Source organism: Macrobrachium rosenbergii, chromosome 35, assembly GCF_040412425.1.
Source record: "Macrobrachium rosenbergii isolate ZJJX-2024 chromosome 35, ASM4041242v1, whole genome shotgun sequence".
Lineage (NCBI taxonomy): Eukaryota > Metazoa > Arthropoda > Malacostraca > Decapoda > Palaemonidae > Macrobrachium > Macrobrachium rosenbergii.
The window spans coordinates 5,720,885-5,746,416 of NC_089775.1; the positions used below are offsets into that span (position 1 = coordinate 5,720,885).

The 25,532-nt window shown below is 36.0% G+C and overlaps 1 protein-coding gene across 3 annotated transcripts in view; it reads left to right on the forward strand.

Annotated features, from left to right (window-relative positions):
• Positions 1-24,443, forward strand: part of Hmgcl (hydroxymethylglutaryl-CoA lyase) — a 47,376-nt gene extending 22,933 nt beyond the window's left edge. For all 3 annotated transcript variants that reach the window (XM_067134306.1, XM_067134305.1, XM_067134304.1), the window contains 4 exons: positions 1,466-1,589; positions 5,262-5,474; positions 7,376-7,564; positions 18,604-24,443. In XM_067134306.1, the coding sequence (XP_066990407.1) occupies positions 1,466-1,589; positions 5,262-5,474; positions 7,376-7,564; positions 18,604-18,831 (754 nt within the window). In that variant the 3' untranslated portion in view covers positions 18,832-24,443. The remainder of the gene's footprint in view (positions 1-1,465; positions 1,590-5,261; positions 5,475-7,375; positions 7,565-18,603) is intronic.
• Positions 24,444-25,532: the final 1,089 nt, after the last annotated feature.

Below are 25,532 nucleotides of genomic sequence, written 5' to 3' on the forward strand. Positions count from 1 at the left end.
ATTTGTGCCACCCTTATGAACAGGTAAAAAATTGCTTGATTTTTGCATGTCTGAAAAATATGACAGGTATTTGGATAGCAAAAATACTAAAATATACAAAGTTCGGGAAAAAATACCTCATGTTAAAACCCAGGAGTTTCTGAAGTCTAGTTATCTTAAGTTACAGTCGATAGAATCTTATTTCCTTGAGCTCAGAGTGGATTTAGTAAGAAGTTGTTTAGGGTGACAAGTATGAGGAAAGGGGGACGTTGAACTTAAGACCGTTAAGTGTCAAAGCTACATAAAGTAACGCTGCCTTGTCTCGAGGGTGACAAACAGGTTTCTTTTATGAGTTAGTAAGGGGGGTATAAATTTACCACATCTGAAGATTAAGCTTTTCAACAAGCTTCACAGATTAGGCGAAGTCCCTTTTTACCTGATGACATCAGTGTAATGTGAGAGCTGCCTTGCACTTCAGTGTTCCTGTCAGTACAAGGTTGTTTGTACAGGTAGCCCTTCGAGTTGTGATATTTCGAAGTTATGATGGCAGTATGGCAGTATTGAAAATATTTTGAATCTCGCGCGACAAGCACAGGCAGTAGTGTATGATGTACGATACGTTGCACTGAGAGGCTGGGATGTTATCTCTTGCCCTGACCGATCCCTCACTTGCGCTCACCGTTTAGTGTATAAGTTGTGCCAGTGTTAGTGTGTAATTTTTGCGTGTTTTAATCTGTTTTAAACTGTTAAAAATAAAAAAAGAATTAGCTGATATTAATGATTACAGAACAATTAAAAATAAAAAGAACTCACAGTACAGTATATGTATAGATTATATAGTGTAAGGTAGGATGCCTCCAGGTTACGATAAATTCGAGTAACGATGGGGTCATTATATAGTGTAAAGTAGGCTGCCCCCAGGTTACGATAATTTCGAGTAACGGTGGGGTCGTTGTAATGTATCCCCATCGTAAGTAGAGGACTACCTGTATGAACACAGTTTTTCAAGAGTTTATTCTAAGTCAAAGTAATGCAGAACTTAGTGCAAGGTTCGTCTCCCTCTCCTTCAGTTGTCGAAAAATGCATCATTTGAGAAAGAAGAGTCTTGCTGGAACGATGGCATCTTACATTATTATTATTATTATTATTATTATTATTATTATTATTATTATTATTATTATTATTCTGAAGATGATCCCCATTCATACGGAACAAGCCCAAAGGGGCCATTGACTTGAAATTCAAGCTTCCAAAGAATATGGTGTTCAATAGAGGGGGATCTCTTTTCCCCCAGGGTTAAAGTTTTTTTTTTATTTAGCACAGGTATGCAAGGCATTGGTTTGTGTATGAAACGAGAACTTTTCGATTATTCTCAATTTTTGAGTTAGAGAAAAGTTCAGGTCCCCAAAATATTCTGCATTTTCTTTAGCTGGAAATTTTAAAGATATAAATATTTATGACTAGTGCTTAAATTCTCTCGTTTCAGTTTTGTATCCCCAAAATGGGTACCACAAATGGCCGACCATACAGAGGTGATGAAAGGAATCCAGCGTGTGAAAGGCGTGTCTTACCCTGTGTTGACACCCAATTTAAAAGGCTTTCAGGCTGCGGTAAGTTCGTTTATGACATTACTTCAAAGTGCATTTTTGTGTAAGTACAAACTGTTGCCTATCTCTGATGTTCTTGTACTGAGTCACAAATAACCTCATTACTTATGGCTGGGCAAAGGGTCCTGTGGTCATATTTCTGGAGCACCTCATTGTGTGTCTTCTATTCATACTGCACAGCCTTTTTGATTGACTGTGTACATATTTGCCTGTAGTGCTTGATTTAGTCTCCTCTCCAATTCTGAGGCCTTTGGTTTGTGCATAGGGAACTTTCCGCACAAATCTTTGTGAGAAGGAGGACTTGAAAGGTTTCCCCAGTCCAGTTGATGCTCATCCAAGTTTTGAGTACTTTCATCCTACATTGAGTAGTTTCATGACAGTGGATATTTTTTCGTTTTCTATTCTTGAGGAATGTTGTTTATACCCTAAATGTATGTTGCGAGGTAAAAATGATAAAATGTGTGAGGTGAGAAATGTAAGGAACAGGCTAAGAAAAATTTAGTGTGATTAGTGATGTCACTTCTAGAGGATACCTCGCCTGTGTTATCATTCTAGATTTTCTTGTAGTTATTTCTGTTCGGTTGATTGAGTTGACAAGCAGTATTTGAAGTGAGGTGAGAAAGTCCTGGCCATAGCTGTTTGATTTTATGACCATCATTTTCAGAAGTACTAAATTATGGAGAAACAGTTTAGGATAAAGCTCTGAATCTCTCATGCTGCTGGTCTTTCTTAGTACCAAGATCAGCCACAGGCACATGCAAGGTCTCCATAGATAGTGACTTATGCCTCATCATCATCTGCTTCTTTTTAGATGTGACAAGACCACATTGAAAACAGCCATTAATGGATGAGACTAGACAAGGTGGAAGATATGTCAGGACTAACATGGGTTCGAATTTGACCCTGATGCTAGTTCTAGCAAGTTGGAAGATGTTTGATTAAGGAGTCCTCAGATCTCGTAGGTCTCTTGAGATTGACCTAAAGAAATGAGATCATCATTTGGAGAATGTTGAGGAAAGATGATGAAGCCAAACCTTCAATGGCTCTTATTCAGAATATAACTAAAGAACTGCGTGAATGACAGATCCATTATCATGGAAGCACTAGAACTAGCAGGATCATGAATGGACGGGATCAGGTGATGGAGAGAATTAGCCAGAAGCTATTAGAACTTGGGTTAACTGTCACTCATCAGAAATGAGGAGTGCCATGATTACTTGCAGTTTTCAAATTTGATTCCAAAGGAGAGACTTTTTATCACCAATATCTGTAATTGAAGATTGAAATGGGGAATCCACTTGTTTTCTAAATGTTACCATAGACATTTTGATGACTCATTAAGTCCATGATGAAGAATGTGGATAGAATATATTAAAGGTTTTGAGATTGTGTTTTTTATTCCTAAAACTTGCAAAATTACATGAAACCTGTTGTGCTTACTGACTATGGAGAAGGGTTTGTTGTGGCTGCTAAAGAGTTGAGGGTATGGTAGAAGGTTGAGTTATCATCATTGATATCTGAAATTGGAAAGATTGATAGCAATGGAGTGTGATTTTATCCTTGGGAATAAACATTGTGTAGGATTTTGGAAATTTTTTTTTTTCCGTACCTTTTGCCCTAACAATATTTTTCTTCAAACTGCAAAGAATATGACTTGTCTTTTTAAGTAGGTTGAAAATTATTTTTTAACTAGATGCTGGATTTTAACTATTGTATGGTTGATTTGTGTAGTTTGGTTAAACTTTGATGATACTGATAATTTGCCTTGTTGGATATCAGAAGTAGAACCGGTCTAGTAAGTGTAAAATTGTTTGTATTTTGTAAATTTAATCATGTTTAACAAAGCAGTTTTCCTAGCTTTTCTGTGGTGGTTTATACTTTAAATTTGATGGAACATACCTGATCATTTTGTAGCTTGAATGCACATTTTACATAACAGTACAGGCGGTATTGGTTAATGGCATTTTAGCGTTACCGTACGGTGTTTGGTTGGCAAAGTCGTTGACCAGATTTTCAGCACCGGTACACAGTTCATCAGCGTCAGTAAGCAGTTTATCAGCGTCAGTAACCGGTTAACGGCGCCATTAAGCTGTTTATCGGCCTATTATCGCCGATTTTTGGTTTGTGGTGCTCAGCCAGGAACAGACCCCCCCCAATGTTAATCTGGGACTGCCTGTAATGGATAAATTTCCAGTTTTCATGTTTTGAATTGTATGTTGTTGAAAATGAAACTTTTTATGAAATTCATTAAAATATTGTATGAATTTGTACTGTTCCTAAAATAAGACTCAACTTGTTAAGCATCAATTTATTGTAGTACAAGTTAGGCAAGATAGTCAATGCCATTTCAGTGCAGTTACACTTATACTGTTGAGTTTTCATTAGTTTATTATATAGATTTAGAAAACTTTTAAAAACAAAATATTGAGGACAAAGAAAGCTGTCAATATAAAAGTCATGTCTTTTAGTCAGAAAGAGGATCCATTAGTGTAGAAACAATTTTAGATGACAAGGGAAAATCATTATACTATTTATTATACTGTGTACCACCACCAGTATAAGTAAAAAATAAGCTGATAAACATTTCATTCATGAGTCCCACACTACCTTTGTGCACAAGAATTTTGAGGTAAAGTTTCTTTGTTTTCCTCCAAATATTGCCTGGCAAATCTTTTACGTTCATTCCCAGACAACTACTCAAGATATTCTCTTGTGCCTTTGTTATTATGAACTTTAAATTTCTCACCAGTAGTCTTAGTAAAAGCAGTGATTTCCTGTGCAATGACGGACCATTCGCCTAGCAAAGTGATGGTGTTGTCACAAATATTGTTGCTTTTATGATGACTGTTATTTTGTAGTGTAACTGAAATCATTAAGGTCACTAATTATATATCATCATCATCAAGAATTTCATGTATTTCTCTGTGTTAAGAGAGGCTTGTCTCTTTTGAGTGTTTATGATGACTCATGAATGAATTACACAAAGTTGGTAGATAGTATTACCTGAGTGACCATGATAGGGAGATCCAGTACTGTAAAACTTAAGACAGACTTTTTGCAAGAAATGGAAAAGAATACAAGAATTGATGTAGTGTCAGTGGAGACTGTTAACCTGTTAAATACCAGTAAAGCTTTTTAAACTAATATTTAGTAATCCTAGATTCAGATTTCTGCCAAAACATACAGTTAATCCCCCGTATTCGCAGGTTCACTATTTGCAGACTCACCTATTCGCAGATTTTTCTGTGTGGAACATATATACACATTATTTGTGGAAAATTCACCCATTCACGGTATTTTCACTGAGGAATATTCACTAATTACTGTATTTTCATATAATTTTCATGACTAAATGCACTTTTTGTGATAAAACTATTAAAATATTTAGGTATAAGCATTTTTAGAGGGGTTTTTTGTGTTTAAACTATCAAAATAGGCAGTTTTAGGTGTTTTTAGAGGGGTTTTAAGTATTCGCGGATTTTAGCTATTCACAGGGAGAGTGCGGTATGCATCCCCCGCAAATACAGGACATTTACTGCATACCAGGTGCTTAGGTGTCAAACTCAAGGCGATTCGTCTCTATAAGTACGTATTTGTTTCCAAGTGTACTTAATTTCTGTCTTCTGTAAGTAGGCATTTGTTTCCAGGTGTACTTAATTTCCCTCATCCTTTCAGATTGCTGTCCAGTGCGATGAGGTTGCCATCTTCGGCGCAGCTTCAGAATCATTCAGTCAAAAGAACATAAACTGTTCCATATCAGAGTCGCTCGAACGATTCAGAGTGGTGACAGAGGCAGCTAAGAAAGCAGGGGTGAAAGTGAGAGGCTACGTTTCCTGTGTTTGTGGCTGTCCTTACGAAGGTCCAGTTAATCCAAAGGTTGTGGCACAGGTGAGGTGGTAATGTATTCTGTTACAGTAAGTTTTAGCTATTGTAGGTTTATGAACATTCAATACAAACATTCACAGACAGACACCACCCTACTTATGAACATTCAACCTACAAACATTCAGAGATGTACAGACACCACCCTAATTATGAACATTCAACCTACAAACATTCAGAGTTACAAACACACAGGATTGCAGATTAAAATTGTGTTCAGAGTGCTCCCCTTTGCCACCCGTAAGTTCAGATTGTGTTTTGCGCGCCTGTTCTGTACATACGGAGTTTGTGTTTTAGGGTGAAAAGACGTACAGTACTGTATTGATTTTATATCATACTTTACTTATATGGGCATGAAGAGTACAGTAACCAACGTAATTCATTTGTAAGTAGAGTGGTATTTGTACTGTCTGTTGCCAAGTGATGTTGACAGAAAAGCTTTGATGTAAGAATATTGCAGGAGTTCATCATGAACTCTTTAGCACATTTTACAACATAAAGAATGTTAGGTGGAAAAGATTAAGAAACATGCTCAAGTCCTGGAAGATGACGGTGGTTTAAAAAGGTGCCCAAGTGCCTGTGAAGTATGTGGGCTTAAATACACCCTAAAGTATGTGATACACATCCCAACAGGTGGCAGGAGGCAACGTGAACATTGTTGACGTAGATGCTACCATGAACTTTACAGATCATCTAAGTACATTATAAGTAATTTTAGTACCCAGCAGTTACAATGTGAGTAGAATGTTCTTGTGGAGGCTCCCATTATGAGGTAATGGTAGGGTCTTCCATCAGTTACCAAATAGATGAGCATTACTGTGTTCTTCCCCTCATCTGCCACAGGAATGAGACTTCCAGAATCTTATTCACCCAGACCATAATAAAGTCATCTAATTCTGGAAACTACAGAATGTATGCACTGTATTGCAGGCAGTCCCCGGCTATCGGCGGGGTTCCGTTCTGAGGGTGTGATGATAACCAAAAATCGCCACTAACCGAAAGGCAATTTTTCGGCGATTTTCGGGGCTTATCGGCTCCGAAAAGCACCGATTTTCGGTTATCAGGCCTCTGTTAGGTATGTGTCGGCGCCAGTACCCAATTATCGGCGCCACCAAGCAGAAATTGCCGATTTTCGGCGCTAGAAAAGACATAAGACCGGATCGCCGTTAACCGGGGACTGCTTATATATGACATTTTTGATAGTGTAGTTGCTTGTTTCGTCCTCAAGGAGTTACTCTAAGCTCGGTAGACCATGGAAGGGTAACTTTGAGGACCCAACATCAACTACCAAAAATAAGTTTTTCCCACGTCGAAACCTGTTTTCTTGTTGGAAGGGTTAAAACACCCATTCTTGCTGTGGCTTTTCTTGTAGAGACAGCATCCTCGCAATGAATTTCAAGGATATAATTTTTAAATAATAATGTCCATGCATTTTTACTTTTTTCTTCTACTTGATATGCATCCTTTTGCTATAACTGTTGATTAGTACTGCATATTTTTGTTATATTAGATGTGTTTGTAATCATGTTTAGGTGAAATTTTACAAATAATGGAAGACTTTAAAGTCAGCAATACAGGATGTAGAAAATTCAAGCAAAATCTGAAGGATCATAAAGTTAGAAGGTTAGTTAAGCAGAAGAATAACAAGACTTTGTCTGCAGACATATATTTCTGTGAAGACAAATCAAAACAAACCATTTGGGCCAACCCAAGTAGAGCTGAGATTTTTAAACATCATGATAGTGGTAAGGAAAAGCAGTGTCTTATTAATATAATTTTTCTAGCAAGTGTATTCATTATTCAGTCATTTAAAGCAGCCAGTTATTTTGGCCTGAATCTTATGCATTTAATTTATGAAGGAATATCTTGAATTTCTATTTCATTAGCACCAACTGTTGTTCTTGCAGGTTGCACTGGAAATGTATGAAATGGGCTGTTATGAAATCTCACTGGGTGACACAATAGGCGTAGGAACACCTGGCTGCATGCGGAGAATGCTGGAAGAAGTGTTGACCATTCTTCCCGCGGATGTCCTGGCTGTCCATTGCCATGATACGTATGGTCAGGCTCTCCCTAATATTTTGACAGCACTTCAGGTGAGTATTGTCTTATTTCTTACACCAGTGATGTTAGATGTTGTAAAACTAGTAAGATAAACTAAAAACTCATCTTTTAAGTACATGTTGTTCTTGATATCTCTACAGTAAAAATTAAGAGCAATAATTTCTGCTCAGCTTCGTCTCATTTGGTGATTTATTGATATGAGTTTTTGTTGATAAGAAACACAAACCATTGCCTTACAAGTGCCTGTATTTATAAATATCAGTAGGAAGACTTATTTTTCAAAATAAACTTAATTAGTGGTGGTTAACTAACAGATGAAGCTGCTGTACAGTGGTCCAGCACCTTGTAATTAACATACTTTTCTGTGATGTATTTGCCCGTATGAGGAAAAGAAATTTGGTCTAAAGTATGAAAGCATGGAAACATACAAATGGAGAATAGGTTCCAGAACTTTCATTATCATTCGAGACTAGCATGCTGATGGGCAAATGGACTCTCAAACCAGTGGAACCTTTTTTTCCCCCCAGTGCATATCTAAATGTCACACAGCCCTCTTTCTCTCTCTTATGATTACTTTAACGTCTTTCACATTTTATTAGCTTTTTCTCACCTTTTGGTCAAGCCATTTTAACTCTCTTCAGTGTCTTCATAATAAGAAATTTATACCATTGCTGATATTGGAGTTCATGTTCAAAGCCAGTATTGTCGACCAGCCGATAATGTTTGGATCTGAAAGGTGTCAGTGTGATAGTCATATTTATATCTCAGGTGCCAGACTGTGTTTTAGAACTGGCCTGTAGATTCCAGGGGTTGGCTGGTTTTTGGTGATAGGACTCTTGTATTCTGTCAGTTGTTCAAACAGATATTGTTTCCAGTGTGAAAGGAACTGTTCACCTCACTCTCAACTCTCCCCATGATTTTGATTTAAGAGACAGTTTTGATGGTGTACAATGAACACATCAGTTACAAGAGAGCAAGCGGTAAGCTTGAGGGTGCTAATGAATTCCCCAAATCTCCTATGTAAAAATTGTCACTCAGATTGGAATTAATAATCTACAGTTCATCCTTGGTCATCATGTTTTTGTCATTTTATTGCTGTAGCAGAACCTTGAACATTAAAACCTCTGCAACATCTGTAATTTTTGGTGCTTCTTCCCCAAAAAATCAACTGAATCTGCTCATGGTGCCACTTTAGTACCTTCAGCATCTGAATTGTCTGCAAATGCAGTTACTCGGTTTGTCCCTTGTAAATGTACATATGTTTCTGTTAAACCTAATGATCAGAAGTCCACTCTACCAAAGGGTAGCGATATTAAAGAAAAGATGATTCGTCTCAAGACTCTTCAGAGGAATCCACCTCAAACACAAAAGCACATCAGAAACCAAACCATTATTCCTCAGTTGACAGAGCTTGTTTTTGCTTACTAGATAGGAACAAAAAAGCACAATCAGTATCTCCCTAAAGCAATACTATCATACCAGCAAAAATGCCTATGCTATCTTCATTGGGGACTCCTCTCCAGCAAAAATGAAAGTCTGAAATTAATTAACTTTACTGTGAAGAGCACCAAGAAATTTAAATAACCAAAGCTGGGACCATTCACGTTCATCTAATGTTATAGATAAGATTAGTGCTTCAGTATTGCCAGGGAAATCCCATATCCCTACACTGGATAGAACTTCCCTTTCAGAGGGTATGACTGGGGACTTATATTCTCTCCACCAGTAATGGCATACATTTTGCAGTGGAACTGCAGAGGTCTCAGATCTTGATCTGAAAATCTTAGGGTACTGTTTATGCAATTATAATCCCGGTATTATTTGTTTGCAAGAACCAATTAGGTAATCACTTCTAGGACTGACCTATGCATTCTTTCACTCTATGCCACTCATCACTGAAAGAGGTAAAGATGGGACTAGAAGATTATTAAAAATTCTTTGCAACACAACTGAGTAATAGTGAATGATGAAGTGCATGCCTTAGCCGTTGAGGTAATTTCTAAAAAGAAGTTCACAGTCTGTTCAATTTTATTTTGCACTAGATGATGATCTCTTCCCATCAGAATTGCAAAATGTCATTGATTCTTTCAACTTTCTCTTGTTTAGAAACTTCAACGCCCATAACACAACATGGGATGAAACTTACAGACACAAGAGGCAAGGCTACAGAAAGCTTCCTGTATTCTAAGCAGCTCGCCTTGGTGAATAATGGTCTTGAGATATCTGTTATCAGTCTGACTGCTCACCAGATAATGGCATTGACTATACTGTATAGTCACTTACTGGCCATTGTAATGGTAGTAACCATTGGCCAATTTATCAGAAATCAGCAGTTAATTCTCCTGAATTGTACACTCCAGAATGGAAGACAAAAGATGCTGATTGGGCAAAATTCACTCTAGTTATTAAAATAGATTGCAAATCTGTATCCTTTTACAACTGCATGTTTGATAATATTATAAGGAGCACTAATGATATAATACATAAATTGGGATAATTCCCAGAGACTGTTGGTTCCTTGGTGAGACAAGAAGCTTGTATCATTTAGGAGAGAGATCAGAAATTGTTAAAGAAGATATGGAAATAGTGGCTTTCTAACAAGCAAAATTAATTGTATGCATGCCCAAGCAAAACAACGGCACTGTTAAAAGAGGAGCATGCAAGATTCATGGATGTGCTGTGTAAATTGAATAAATTCACAGGCTTCCCGAGCTTGATATGGAAATTGCCTTCCTTGAAAATAAACACTTGGCTAATTACATACTGTGATGACATTTACTAGCAAGTTTGTGGAACATTTTTCAGACATCCCCAAACCAAAGCACTATCCACCAGACCTAAAGTCATTAAAATTCAGTTACAGCTTGAAAATAACTCAAAAGAATACAATGCCACTTTCACAATGAGAGAATTATAACTTGCCATATCTTCAACTGAAGGAGAATAACGTCAGTGGTGTGATCATGAACCTACCTGGAGATGCTAAGGCATTTTTGTTTAGGATTTTTAACAAATTCTGGGAGACTAGGGTTCTCCAATAGCTGGAGAACATCTTATTACAGACATTTGTGAACGAGTATCTACAAACAGCCATTCGTATCTTGAATTGTTCGTAAGTTGGTCTTCACGCCTATATAAGTACAGTATGATATAAAGTCAATACACTACTGTAAGCTTTTTCATCCTAAAACACAACATAGTACTGTACACTGTACATACAGTACTGTATTTTATAGAATACAGTACTTTATTAATTGTAACCAAGCGGAATATGCACGCAAAATAAGATCTGAATGTATGGGTGGCAAAGGGGAGTGCTCAGAACACAGTTTTAATATACAATCACGTTTGTTCGTTATCTGAATGTTTGTAAGTAGGGTAGTGTCTGTATTCCTTGTTGCAAGCCAAAAAGGATAATTTCCAGCCAACAAATTACCAGCTGCCCTAAGAAGTTGCATTTGTACATTGATAGAAAAAATCATGAGTTATCTTCTGATGTGGTTTTTGGAAAACATCTCTTAAATTGTAAGGCTTTAGGAAGAACAGAGGCACTTTTAACCTCCATCTCTCCAACTAGATACAGCAAGGTTTTGCATAGGAAAAGGAAACCACCAGTGTATGCTTTGGTATGGTAAAGGTATATGAGACTACATGGCAGTTTAGCGTCAGACAACAGTTTCATAAATCAGCTGTCAAAGATAACATACTTAAAAATTATTAAATCTTCTCTGTCAGATAGGTAATTATAAATCATCTTTGGTTTCAATAACAAGGAAGATGTACCAGTTGTCACTTTTCAAAGACTGTTGTCATTTGTTTGGCCATAGAAGAATTGAGGATGTTCCAACAACTTTGAAGATGAACAGTAGTATCCCACCCTGTAGTGATGAAGTGTGGTGTCTTGGGACAATATTTGACAGTAGACCTACTTGGTCTCCAGACACTAACTTTTTAAATTTGCAACATAAAGAAATAGCCAGATATTCTAAAAGTTGCATCCAGTTTTAATTAGAGAGTGGATAAAAAATTCATTTTAAATTAATACAGTGCTTTATGTAGATCAAAGTTAAAATATGGCTGCCAGATTTGCTCGAGTGTTTGTATGACTGAGCTGAAAAAAAATGGATGTAATGCATGACTCAGATTTATGTAGCTATTCTGGAGCTGACAGAGCTTCTCCTGTGGAGAGCATATATGTAAACAAAGAACAAATGTCTCCAAATCTTAGAAAAAAGTACTGGGATTGTGCTATATAAAATGCTTAACAGCTCATCGTTTAAACTTATTTAATATGTGCTTGTAGAGTGTCAAATTAGAAAAATTTAGCATCCCTACTCCAAGTAAACCTTTTTAAATATGCACTATTGAGGAATTACAATATTTAGACATTCCTAAGTAGAAGATTAATGATGAGCTTCATTTATCTAAACTGTCCAGTAATGCTTCAGTTTTTTGACAGCTGAATTGACAGTCATACTAAAATCTCTAGAAAGTTAAAGTATACCTTAGTTTAACCAGACCACTGAGCTGACTAAGAGCTCTCCTAAGGCTGGCCTGAAGTATTAGATTTATTTTAGATGGCTAAGAACCAATTGGTTACCTAGCAACGGGACCTACAGCTTATTGTGGAATCCGGACCACATTATAACCAGAAATTGCGATAAAATTAAGCACAGATTTCGCTATTTATTCAGATTCCTTAAGTGTTCTTACATTAGGAAAATTAGCACCGTTTTGAAAAAGCCAAGGGTGGTTCTGTTGTACTAACATCCCAATACAAATTGATCCTATGTTGTTGGGTGTCAGAGCCAACAGAAAGGCAGATGTGGTAGTCAAATATGCTATGAAATTGGGTAGTATTGACTACCCCTTAATTCCACATACCAGTATGAAATGGCCTTTCCAGTTTTATTTAAAAAAAATTACAAAATACAAATTCTTTCACTGAGAAGAACTTAAAATAATGGAAAATCCATCTGTCAATTAAAACAGGCTCATCAGACTTAGGATAAGTCATGCTAATTTAAACCACACGTATTTCTGCGGCAAGGTGATGGACCACAGTTTATGATACTTGTGATACTCCCTTTACTGTGGAGCCCATACTGGTGGACTGCCCCTAAGAGAAGGCAGCATCATATTCAAGGTTCCACAGAGGATGTTTTAAGTAGTGACATTGATGCTGATAATGTCGTAGGCTTCTTAAAAGCTATTAACAATTTTTGTGCCGTCAGTGTGCCTTACACAGTGCACTGTATGCGTTACTTACGGCGCGTTGCTGCGTCCCTTCAGCCCCAAGCTGCAACCCCTTTCATTCCTCTTACTATACTTCCATACATATTCTCTTTCGTCCGTCTTACTGTCCAACCTCACCTAACAATTGTTTCAACATTGTTTTTAGCACTGAATGACCTCATAGGTCCCAGCGCTTGGGCTTTGGCCTAACTATTTCAGTTCCAGCTATGACAGTTTTTATGATATTTAACACTTTTTATCCATTACTAAGTTATTGGCAACTTATCAATTTTACAGTTTAACCTTTCTCATTGTGGTGCTGAATAACCAAACGGTTCCAACACCAGGTCATCAGACCAAACTTTCATAAACCAATTCAGATTATGACAAGCATACATTCATATGGAAGGAGAATGAGAAAAAATGTTCATTAACACGTGGGACAGATTCTGCAATTAAGTAAAAGGTAAGCGACGTTCATTATTACTATTATTATTATGTTGAATAAAATGGCTGCATTTTGCAAATTGATTTTATACTGAGTTTTTTCAATTCTTCTAATAATTTGCTTTTCCTGCACATCAATATTAGTCAGTAATTGTCCAATGTTCATATTTTGATGGATGAAACAGCATATTTCTTTCAGATGAAATTCTTTATTCTAAAGCATTACAGCAGGTTGCTGGAACCTGGGATGTAAATCCGTAGATTTTCCTAATGGTATTATTTCTTTTTCTTCTTCTGATGTATGTCTGGTATTTTCAGTACTTTTTCTGAAAATACCAGACAGACGTCAGAAAAAGAAAAAAAGAAGAAATACCATTAAGAAAATTTACGGATTTACATCCCAGGTTCCTGTAACCTGCTGTAATGCTTTAGAATAAAGAATTTCATCTGAAGGAAATACGCTGCTTCATCCATCAAAATATGAACACTGGACAATTATTGACTAAAATTGATGTGCAGGAAAAGCTGAATTATTAGAGGAACTGAGAAAACTCAGTATAAAATCAATTCGCAAAATGCAGCCATTTTATTCAACAAAACTTGCCTCAAAGACGGTCTTCTTCCTTTGTATATTATTATTATTATTATTATTATTATTATTATTATTATTATTATTATTATTATTATTATTATTATTATTATTATTATTATTATTATTTTATTGAATCCGATTGCTGCTACAACGCCATTGAGTTTAAAATACTCTTTTTCTGTTCTTTTGACGATGTCTTTTTCTTCTTTTGCTTTCCTCCCTGTGTTTCATTCCTCTTAGGAACATCTTCAGAGGTCCGATTCCAGAAATGGCAGCGGACGCAGCAGGGGAATCCAAAAGACGAAAAAGACATCGTCAGGAGAACAGAAAAGGAGAATTTTAAACTCGATGGCTTTGCAGCAGCAATTACATTCAATAAAATATGCTTAAATGAAGGGTTACTACCAATATTATTATTATTATTATTATTATTAGCTTATTTATTTTTAGACTTTCTATTTTCCCTTATTGCGGACTTTTAGTATTGCGGACGTGCTAACAGATCACTGATTTGCTAATGTATTTAGATCACTGAGCTAATGTATTTAGCACTCTTGGGACAGGCCCAAAGGATTTGTCTTTATTAAAGACAAAGTTATGGTTTACTGAATAACAACTTTTTACAAATGTTATGATTGGGTGAAATTTGAAATTGATGGAAAATGTGACAACACTTCTTCAACTTATTTGTTTTGTTTTCCAAAATTAACATCTTTGTTGACTAAATTTTGGACATTCACATGAAAAATGTCCAACTGTGAGTGTTCCTCTTCAGTCTGTACACACGTGGACTGGATCATGTAGGCTATTCATCACATATCCTTGGGTCAAACGAGTAACCAATTCCAAGTGTTACGAACCGAGGTTTTCGGTTCGTAATACCAAGACTAGTCACTTCTTTTGATGTGATGAATTCCATATTCCAGAATTGGTCATAAACTGTTTTGATTTTTGCTGTCTGTGTTCATTATTCCAAAATTTCAGGCATTTTCTTAATATAATAGGTTTTAGAGGTGTTGCATAATAACACACTCCTGTGCTGTCTTTGTACTTCTTGTACCAGAGGTCTCCACCTTCCACTTGATTTAATTCTTTTCAGCTGGTGGTACTGAACAGCCTTTCCAGTGCAGCTTACGTAGTCAACTGTATAAAATTTAAATTTAAATAGTCAACTGTATAAAAATTTAAATTTAAGTAGTTTACTAGTATTAGTAAGTAATCTCCAAGGTCCCCTTTTTGTAGTTGGTGATTTTAATACCCATGGCCCTGTTTGGGATTAACAGTTGTAAATCACCAGATCTTGAAAGAGATGTTGCAGAACAGACCTAAAATCACATAATCTGTGCTGTCTCAGTGACAACGAAACAGGTAGCATAATTCAGGGGGTAGTGCCATCCGTGCGCCTCACATGGTGCACTGTAGGCATTACATAAGGTTCTTTGCAGCATCACTTTGACCCCTAGTTTGCAACCCCTTTCATTCCTTTTACTGTACCTCTGTTCATATTCTCTTTCATCTTACTTTCCACCTTCTAACAATTGTTTCATAGTGCAGTTGGGAGGTTTTCCTCCTTTACACGATTAAAACCTTTCTACTTTCAATTTCCTGTTCAGTGTTGAATGACCTCATAGGTCCCAGTGCTTGGCCTTTGGCCTAAATTTTATATTCTGATATCATTCAGTTAAGTAAATTGAAGATTTTCTTTATCCACATTCCTCCAAAATTGTTTTGCCATAACTAACGGAATTTACAAAAATTGGTTTGGAGGAGTGTAAGGGTAGTATATAATAATTCTCATATTTTCTTGGCTATTCTCATTAATGTACTACCTTCTCCAGTGTGTTATTCAATGCTGTTGCTAGTAAAGTTTCTCTGTGCACTATTTTAAAACATACAAGAGAACTTTTACATTGCTTTAACAAACAGAATAGGCACATTGACAGTGCATAATGCCACATCTTTTGTATAGTTTTGTTGTAGTTATAATAAAATCTTCAGACCCAGCTTGGTGTTTCTATAAAAATGTACAACTTTAAATGAAGAAGAGAAAGAGAGGTTGTTTTAATAGTTAGTCACAAAAATGATAAAAATCTACCAAGTTATTTGCATCAAAATACCTAAGCCACAAGCAATTTTTTTACCTGGACAGTACCACTAATTACTGTATTTTCATATTATTTTCCTTGACTAAATGTTTTAGGATGATAGTTTAAGGTATATTTGGTATTTTAACTATTAAAATATGCAGTATAAGCATTTTTAGAGGTGGTCTTTGGTGTTTGAACTATTAAAATAGGCAGTTATAAGCATTTTTAGAGGGGGTTTCAGTATTCGTGGATTTTTTTCGGTCCTTATTCACGGGGTTGACTGTATATACACAGTTCTTGTACTGTCTGTCATTGTATCCTTATATTACCCATAGGGTAAAAGCTGGGCACTCCTACATTAACAGCACATAATAATAATATGTACACAGTTCTTGTGCTGTCTGTCATTGCGAATAGGTCAAATACTTTAAATTATCTAAAATAGGGTGAAAGCCCATTTTGATAGCTTAAACCAAGAAAAACCCTACAAATTAACTGAGTGTTTTAAGTTTTATCAAAAAGTGCATTTATTCATGAAAATATATATAATTAGTGACTATTTTCAGTGAAAAATACTATATTTTATGAATATACAGATATGTTAATTATGCAGTTCGGGGTTTACTGTACAATAATGTTATAATTAATAATTTTAATTTTAAGAGTATATATATAATTTATATGTTAAGCAATATTTCTGTAACTAATGTATGTAAATGTACTTAATATAGAGAAAGGTGTAAATGAAATAATAAATGTAGAAATTTTATAAGTTAAATTGAAATATTAAAAGAAAATTTAAGAAAGTTTTATCACAAAAAAAAAAAAATTGAGCATCAGAGTGCACAAGCCACCACCAATGCATTTACACCTTGACTTTTACTGCAGATCAGATGACTACACTTCATCTAAAAGAATGTGGTTATATCATTCTAGTCAGAAGAATGTGTCGGTTACATCTTTTTAGTGCAATTGTAAATGAGTTCATTTGACATTTGATTGCATGAAAGTAAGCTGTATGTAAATAAGTATCAACTCGTGATATGAAAGTTGTTTGCAGTATTAGCAAATGTAGAGTGCCATTGCTCTTAATGCCATTTTCATCATTTTTTTCTGTAGTGGACGTAAAAATAAAGAGGTAAAACTTTATTTTCAAAGATACCCTTGAATAATTCCAAAGTATATTATTAAAAAGTAACAAATGTATGTAGGAATAACATCAAACACTGAGGTAGTCCTTTGGATTGATTTATTTCTAGCACTTTGTCACTTTTTAAGGCTGCAAAATCTTAAGATCTTAAAAAAACATAAAACCTGTCAATATTTTTTCACAGTGTGGAACAGATATTTGAATGAAAAGTATTCCTCAAACAAAAATTACTATTTTGGAATTCATTTCAATTTCAATCCGTTGCAAATGTTCCGTAATATGAGGGAAATAGTTTATTAGTTCTCGTATTATAGGTGAGTTGTGGTTGAAGTGGGTCATTAATTGTACTGCCAAATTTGGTGGGGGTCTGAATTACACTATGCAGAAGTTTAAAGGAAATATTAAATACGACTTGCCTCTCAGTCATAGCTTCGAAGATATGAAACCCAGCATATAAATAGTTTCCAAGAGACCACTGTAGCTGTTCACAGTTAAATTTTGTTTGCCATTAATGGGTCAAACAAATTTTTTGCACTTTCCATGGACTTCTTTATTTAGAACAATGTTTGTCAGTGTTAGCTCATAATAGAATTTGGATATCTTTAATGTTGATTGTTCACCGTAACTTATTATTTGTTTGTTTTTTACACTGATTTTTATGTGCAAATAAATATATCCTAAATTGCATTTTCTGTTAGAAGCTGTTATTAATGATTACCCATATGTTTGGATGCAAAATGTGTCTTTAACTATTTTCACAGCACTGCAGTGTAAACTCACACATTTTTTACTGTACAATACAATCCTTAAAATGAAGCTAAAAAGGTTGTATGATATATGAATATATACAGCATTTAAGAAACATTGTTTTAAAAATGTTCACATTAAACAGAATTACATGTATGAAATTTGGACTTGTAGTACTGAAACATGTCTGCATATTGAAACTGAAGCTGACGACTGGCAATAGAGACCAAGCTTAGCCAGTGTAGGCTACACTAAACTTATCCATGCTTATCTGTGGTTATTCTCGATTACAGTTCTTTATTGTGTACATAAGTTTTATAGCTTATCATAGTATAAGTTAAAAGCTTACTTCAATTACTGTATTACTTATGATGCATAATATAGCTTGGCGTTTTGCGTGATATTTAGAGTGGTACCAGTTCATCTTTTCCTACTGTGAAAGGCTGTGAAAAAAGGAAACATTTTTATCCAAACAATAGTAACAGTAAAAGGGCCATTGAAATGCATCCAAGAGTAATGTTCTATGTCAGTGAGTACTAGTTTTGTAAACATGATTCGTTCACATTGAGCAACTGATGTGGGTTTTGTTGGAGTCTTGAAACATTGGTGCTGTGATATCTCTCGCAGCCAGCTGTCGTATGGCACTCAGCTTATCACACAGATTTCTGTAAGTCGCAAACGCCCCAAGTAGGGAAGAGGCGACACCAGTAACGTATCGGACGTTTGTTGTGGTGTCATGTTACCCACCATATGAGTGGGGCCTTCTCTTGCAGCATGATGCTAGATAACCCCAGTTACTTACTCGTCTTGCAGATGGGGATAAGTGTCGTTGATGCATCCGTGGCAGGTCTGGGTGGCTGTCCATATGCCCACGGAGCTTCGGGAAACGTGGCAACCGAAGACGTCGTGTATATGCTGAACGGTCTCCAGATAGAAACTGGGGTTGACTTGGAGAAGCTCATCGACGCAGGAAACTTCATCTGCAAAGCCATCAACAGACCGAACCAAAGCAAAGTGAGTCGAGCAAAAACAAGATGCTAGTCAGTCTAGTTGGAAGTTTTTTGACGCGTGCATGGAGCCGAGGTCGTCGTAGATTACGTGAACTTGTGATACCTTATACATTTAGCAGGTGATTTTAGTTTTTGTCTGATTACTTAGGTTGACTCTCTTGTTGTGGATTTGGAATGATTTCGTATGACTGGGTCATATGGTCATGTATATTTTCTCTTTAAGAATATGTTTCTTATGTTTAGGGACACATTTTATATGTGTTCAGTCAGATTGTAATTTTGAGTTCAGTTCCAATTAAGACTTGTTGATGTTCACAGTCGGCCTCTTTCTTTGAAATGGGAGTTATTATCAGACTTGTTGAGAAAGCTTTCTCTGGAGTTATTTCAGCAGCTTTTTTTATTTACTATTTATCGGAGAATTTGAAGTGTAATTTTTTATCAGACTGGAGAAAGTTTTCTCTAAACTAAATAATGTTTTATTAACTTTTTTATTCGAGAAGTAATGGAGAATGCAATTTCATGTATTGTTGACACTTGCTCGTGTAGGATTTTATTTTTGTAAATAAAAGGAAATGTCAAATTGGATTATGAATCCTCATAATATTTTTGACAAATAAAACAATTTTGTTACTGATGAAGGAAACTTAAGGTCGGTACCAATGAAGGAGGGACTCTTAGATACTGAATCAATGGCAGTCTGAAAAATTACCATCATCGCCTTCTCGTGTTTGGGTGTTAATGAAATGTTCCTTGTAGCTACAGAGATTTAGCTACTTTAATTATTCAAATGAAAAAATTTGAAGGAATGAAATAATTATTCAGTCAAATGCTTGCTTTCATTCATTTGTTTTTTAGAATGTTTCAAGTCATGCGAAATTGACTTACGTCTTAAATCGTGAGACTGAATTTGAGAATTTTAGAATGTTCTAAATTGTATGTGATTCACATGTCTTGGAGAATGTCTTAAATTTTGTGAAATTGACACAAGTTTCTTGTCAAATGAAATGGTAATTGAATGTACCGAAGACCACGTAATATTATTTAGAATTTAGTTAATTTCTGTATTTCACTTGATGTATTAAAAAGTCTTCAGATATAGTATTTGTGTTAACTAGGAACCAACAAGACTCTGAAAGTACAGCATTGTATCAGGTATTTATTATTTATGGTTTCAAAACATAGATGGTTCATTGTTAATGTTTTCAAGGCATCACTCTTGTTTTTTAATCTCAAAAGACATAGGTAAATAGGACTGAATCACATTAAAAGTGATGGACTAAGAAAATGGTCATGTAAACCATAAGTTAGATTAGAGTAAGCTATATAAAGAAGTACATGATTTATGTAATACCTTGGCTAAACATTACTGCTTATTGTGTCATTTCCTGGGGTATAGGGTTTGTTTCAAACAGAGAAAATGAGTATGATTTGTAATTATATTTTTGTATATATATTTCGGTGGTGTGATTTGTAGCAGGCTATGACTGTAGCGAGTAGAATTTGTAGATCTCTTGATTTTCCCACTCGAGGATAAGTTTTCTCAGGTGTTTGTGTTGTAGTGAAAGTTTGGTTTTGTCTTTTAATGGTACAAAATGTTTTATGTATGTTTCTTATTTCAGAAGTAAATTAGGATTTTAGTTGTAGTGATTGTTAGTGGTATATTCTGTAGCTGTATTGAGATCGGAATCTAATTTTAACTCTTTTTGGCATTTTATTTACGATTAGTATTACTGTATAAGTATTATTACTTTCTTTTCAAAAAGCTGAGCAAATTTTTTTCTAATGATTTATGTCATCTGAGCTTATTTAGAATAGAAATTTTAAAAGTAATTGACTTGTAAACAACAAATATGCAACAAGGAGGTTATCAACCCTCTTTTGGAGATTGCAGTGCAAGTGTAACTGCTTGCTTGCTGAAGCAGTGTTTTACTTAATCCCTGGGCTGTAATCTAGAGTGCCAAGAATTTGTGCCATTGGTTATTCTCCCTGGTTTTAGCGTGGATATAGTACTTGCTGGCTCATTGCTTGACATAAAAATTCATAAAAATGAAGTGTAGCGTCTTGACAGCTGTCATACCTCTAGCAGAAATCCAGAACTGCTTCTCCCAAGTGGTTGTGTCTTTCAAAAAGTTTACTTTCTCATATCCGTAAAATTGACAGGCTTTTCCCCACCAGTCTTGTTTTTGTCTATTCTCCAAGTTGGCATTGAGTTGACGAAGTACTTGCCTGACTTTCTTGCTTAAGAAAATTTAGTCATGTTTATTCTTCATTTGTTCATTTTTTTAGGGAATCATCTGCCATTTCATCTTGGGCTGTTTAACTACCTTCATTTTGTCTTCTCTAGCCTCTACTGTATGAGATTTTTACATTTTCCAGTCATTGCCAGTTAGATTCTTGCTTATTTAATGCCCACGTTTATACAAGATGTTTAGTGTTCGGCTAACATTTCAGTACCTCCCGACTCTTTTAAACCACTGGGCCATTCACAGAGCATCCATCATTGTAATGTACATTCTTCCTGAAGATTGTTCATGTCCAAGACTGCATAAGGTATTCTGGATGGTACATAGTATTTCATTTGAGGAACTTTGTAATCTTACTATGGTATCTCTTTTTGTGAGTTCTTCATGCCCATACTGATGAACCTAACCACCCCAATTTGTCTGGAGCAGCTAAAGTGTCGTTAACCAATCCCAAGTTTTATTGGTTTTGGATGGCACTTGTTTTTTGTGATTCAGATAAAGGCTGTTGTTGGTAGCAGTTATTTCAGCTTATCCCTGCATCCTGCTGACTGGGAAGTCTGCCACATGAGAGGAGTTTTATAATGTTGAATGTTCTTCCTTGAATTTAGCTTTTCCTCCTGTTAATATGGTTGTCCTAGCTTCACTAATACTTAAACAGTATTCAGCAATACAACTAAAAGCTATTTAATTTATAGTCATAGTCCCTGGGAGACATCCATATTGAGTAATGCGTATTTTGTTTGTTTGTGCTTAATAGTGAAAGTAGTCAAGTTGTTAGATCTGCGTGGTGCTGTTGAGAACTTGATGAATGTTCTAGAGTCCTTGCAAGATTGTAAGATTGAAATTTATCTTCGACATGGGAGGGAATTCTGCTGTATTTTGTGTTAGCACCTTTTACATGAAAGGGTAAAATATCCCTCTGATAATTAGTCTTCACAGTATAGCTATTTGCTCTAACACTCATTAAAATGTGCAGACAAATCACCATATGATGGACAGCAAATCTTTTTCAGGTGCAGTTTGTTGAGATGGAAAATGTCTGTGCCATATTTTTCTTCACTAGATGAAGATTAAGGTATTTTGCCACTATAATCTTGTATAGCACAAATGTACCAGCAATATAAATCATTTATATTAGGAAATTATAGAAGGATACCCAAAAAACATTATATTACTTTAAATTCCATGTTACTCATTGTAATAAACAGTAGTTGACAGTACTGTAGTACTTAGCCATTTGACTGAACAAATCGATAATTACATTTGCTTGACTGGCCATTGAACAATATATTATGTACCTGTAATTGTATGTTGAAACTCAAATGCTGTAAGCTGCACCGGATGTAATAACAAATATGTTTTGTACGTACAAAATTCCTTTTGTAGTTTATGAGTTGCAGTTTATAAAAGACTTTGTATAGCCTAGGTTGTCCTTCCAAGAAGTTACCTTGTCAAAAAATTAACAAATCGCCTATACTGTATCATACAAGTTAACATATTCCCTCTCAAATGTTTAAGAAATTCCATCTTCTTGGATAGTGTGAAATCTTTGTTTAAAGAAAAAATATGTGCTTTTATTTTAACTTATATGTAAGCTCCTACGTCACCCAGAAAATTTACGCAGCTTGAATCTAATGGGTCAGTAAGAATGGTAATATTGTGTATGTGGCATTACACACTAATCTTAATGTGATTTGCCCTGTACTCAAACTTAAGAGAGCCTGCTGCCGGAATTCAGTCGAGTTATATCACCAGCCACTAAAAGGTTTTGTGTCGTACTTTGACTCATTATTGGTGAGGTTCAGCTACCCAATAACTATGATGTTCAGTGATACTGGAATTTTGCAATGCTGAAATGGTAAAAGCTTTCTAATTGGCAGTCATATAGATATGAGAATGTTCAAGCTCATGTTTAAATATTGCCAGGTTCTGTTTTTGTTAACATTATACTTGTGCATCGTTGGTATAGTATAATAGTTACTTGATAGCTTGATAGTTACTTTCAGTAGTAAGGAAGGTGATTGTGACATTTCAGTACAGTAGTCATCTTGTTCTCTGAAATGTGAGAATTCTGAATGTTTTAGAAACTTGTTAGGAAATTGAACGGCCGTGTGAAACAAGCATGCGGATAATTTTATAGGATTGCTAGCAAAAAAAGTGATGCTACTAAATAATATATATGAATTAGTTTATCATTCATAAATGTATGAACAGGTAAAAAAAATTGGTTTTCAAAGTTTGTACGATATTAAAGGTTCGAGTAAGGATTATCCATAAGTGATGTTAAACTAGAAGGTATTAGGCAGTCTCCTGGTTTACGGCAGGGATTCTTTTCCTGGCGGAACATCATGATAATAATGGGAATAAATTGTGCTTACAGTGCCGTAAGCACCATAAACCAGTTTTACAGTGCTGTAAAATCAGGTTAGCGACACTGTGAGCCAAGCGCCGTAAAGTCGGAACGCCGTAACCCGGGCACTGCCTACTTCCCTGAGAACTAAAGGAAGACAAGCTGTTGTTTCTGTTCAGAGTGTGATAAGTAGTTATATGAAATAGGGGTTCCTCCAGAATTTGGTAATTTCAGATGAGCTTTATTAAGAAATGACAAAAACTAAGGTGTTCCATTTCTGTTAGAATCATCAGTGTGAGACTTTTGGCATTTTCAAAATTCAGCTTGATTTAACCTGTAACAAAATTCATCTCAGTGAGTTAGACAGTAGTTTAAAATATTAAATTACTACTTTTTACAAATTATAACAGCATCAGACATATTTATCATATCTTAGGCGAGATCTATGAAATAGGCTAAATTTAATTTTGGTTACAAGAAGTTGCAAAAGTCTTATATTTTGCTACAGACTCTCTTATGTTATTTATTGCAGTTCATCCACAGACTATCTCAATTTATTTATTGCAGTTCATTGTAAACAACTGCATTGAATTGATTTCTCTAATTACATTATATGTGGTAGCTTTTAGATCTCAGATGGTGATCATGATTGATTGCACGGCTGTATGGAGAGACACGAGTTAGGTTCCTAACTGCGACTCGTTATTAGAAGATGCTGAGATAATTCCCTATAAAATTTCATTGCTGTGAGGCAGTTACTCCTATCTCTTCATATAGCCATACAAAGTTTAAACTGTTGCTGTGATTTTGGCATCAGAATAGTGTATGGGTTTTGGAAACCCTTGTTTGCAGACTGTAGACAGCATTGCCTTATGGAGTTACCGTTGGTTGTCACATGTAAATGTTTCTTTGACTGACAGGTATCGGATATTGCAATGCTCTGTTTCAAGGAAAATGTTTGTCACATATTTTCGATAATATAGTAAAGTTTTATTGAAAGGAGATGTAGATATAGATTAATATATTCATCTAATAAAAGTTTCAAAGGCACAGACCTTTTTATTTCCTTCTTTTCATTCAGGACAGTTGTATACCGTATCATTTTCCCCTTCCAGAAATTTATCTTGTCGCATTCCTTCGGTTTCCCCTCTGATGATCAGTGTAGCCCTAGGGGGTATATTAACCTCAAACCTGTGTTAGTCTGTTCCCACCCACCGAGAGGTTCTCTGGGCTTGTCCCCAGGTTTTCCAACTTAGCAATAAGGCCTTGCTCCAGTAGGGAAATGGAATGATTGATTTGCCTCCGTGATCGTCTCCACCAGTTGCCTAAAACTTGAGCTCCATTTTGGGTTGTCAGGGTTGGATGCCTGGGTCAGCAAAGGCCAAGACGACACCTGGTGTGGACCACCAGGTCAATTAAACCCCTCTCTTACATCAGGTCCTCCTGGTCTTCGCGTTGTCTCTTTCTGCCTCGTGTCGCGCCTCCTCGGCGTGACTGGATGGAGCCTTTCTGCAAGGGCCTGTCTATGCCCTGTCCCCTATACACTCCCATCACCAATTTGCAGGGTGGAACTCTGGAAGCACCAGCGAAAGGGAAGTCTTAGTCCTGTTCTGGTCAGAGCTTGGCAGGGAATCTTGACGTTCTGAGATGCAGAAAGCGGAGCGGGAAGAAGATTTGCCCGACGGGCTCTGGGGACTCCTCTGTGATTGAGATGTCAAGGCTCTCTCATTTGATCTAGCCTTTAGCTCCAGTGGGGGACAACCAGACAACATGCTCCAATGGTCCTGCCCCAACCCGTGAAGGGAGGAGGACCTCTTCCTGGCATAGGCGTTGTTCCTCAACCTGAGGGTGGAGGAGGACAACATGCCTCTCCACCCGTAAAGCTGGAGTACTTGACATGACTTACCGAGGGGAAATATGATGTCAAGACTTGCCCCAGTAGGGCAAATCTTGACAGACTGACAATCATTAATGCACCGAGTGTGTGTGTCCGTACATTTAGATTGTGATTTTTTATCATCGTTCAAGTTGCAGACATCAGTTGTAAGGCAAAAACCTTTGTCATATTTTAATGACAATTGCAGTGCAGTATATCAAATTTGATGATATTTTTAAAAATATAAATTTTCCCAGTCTTAT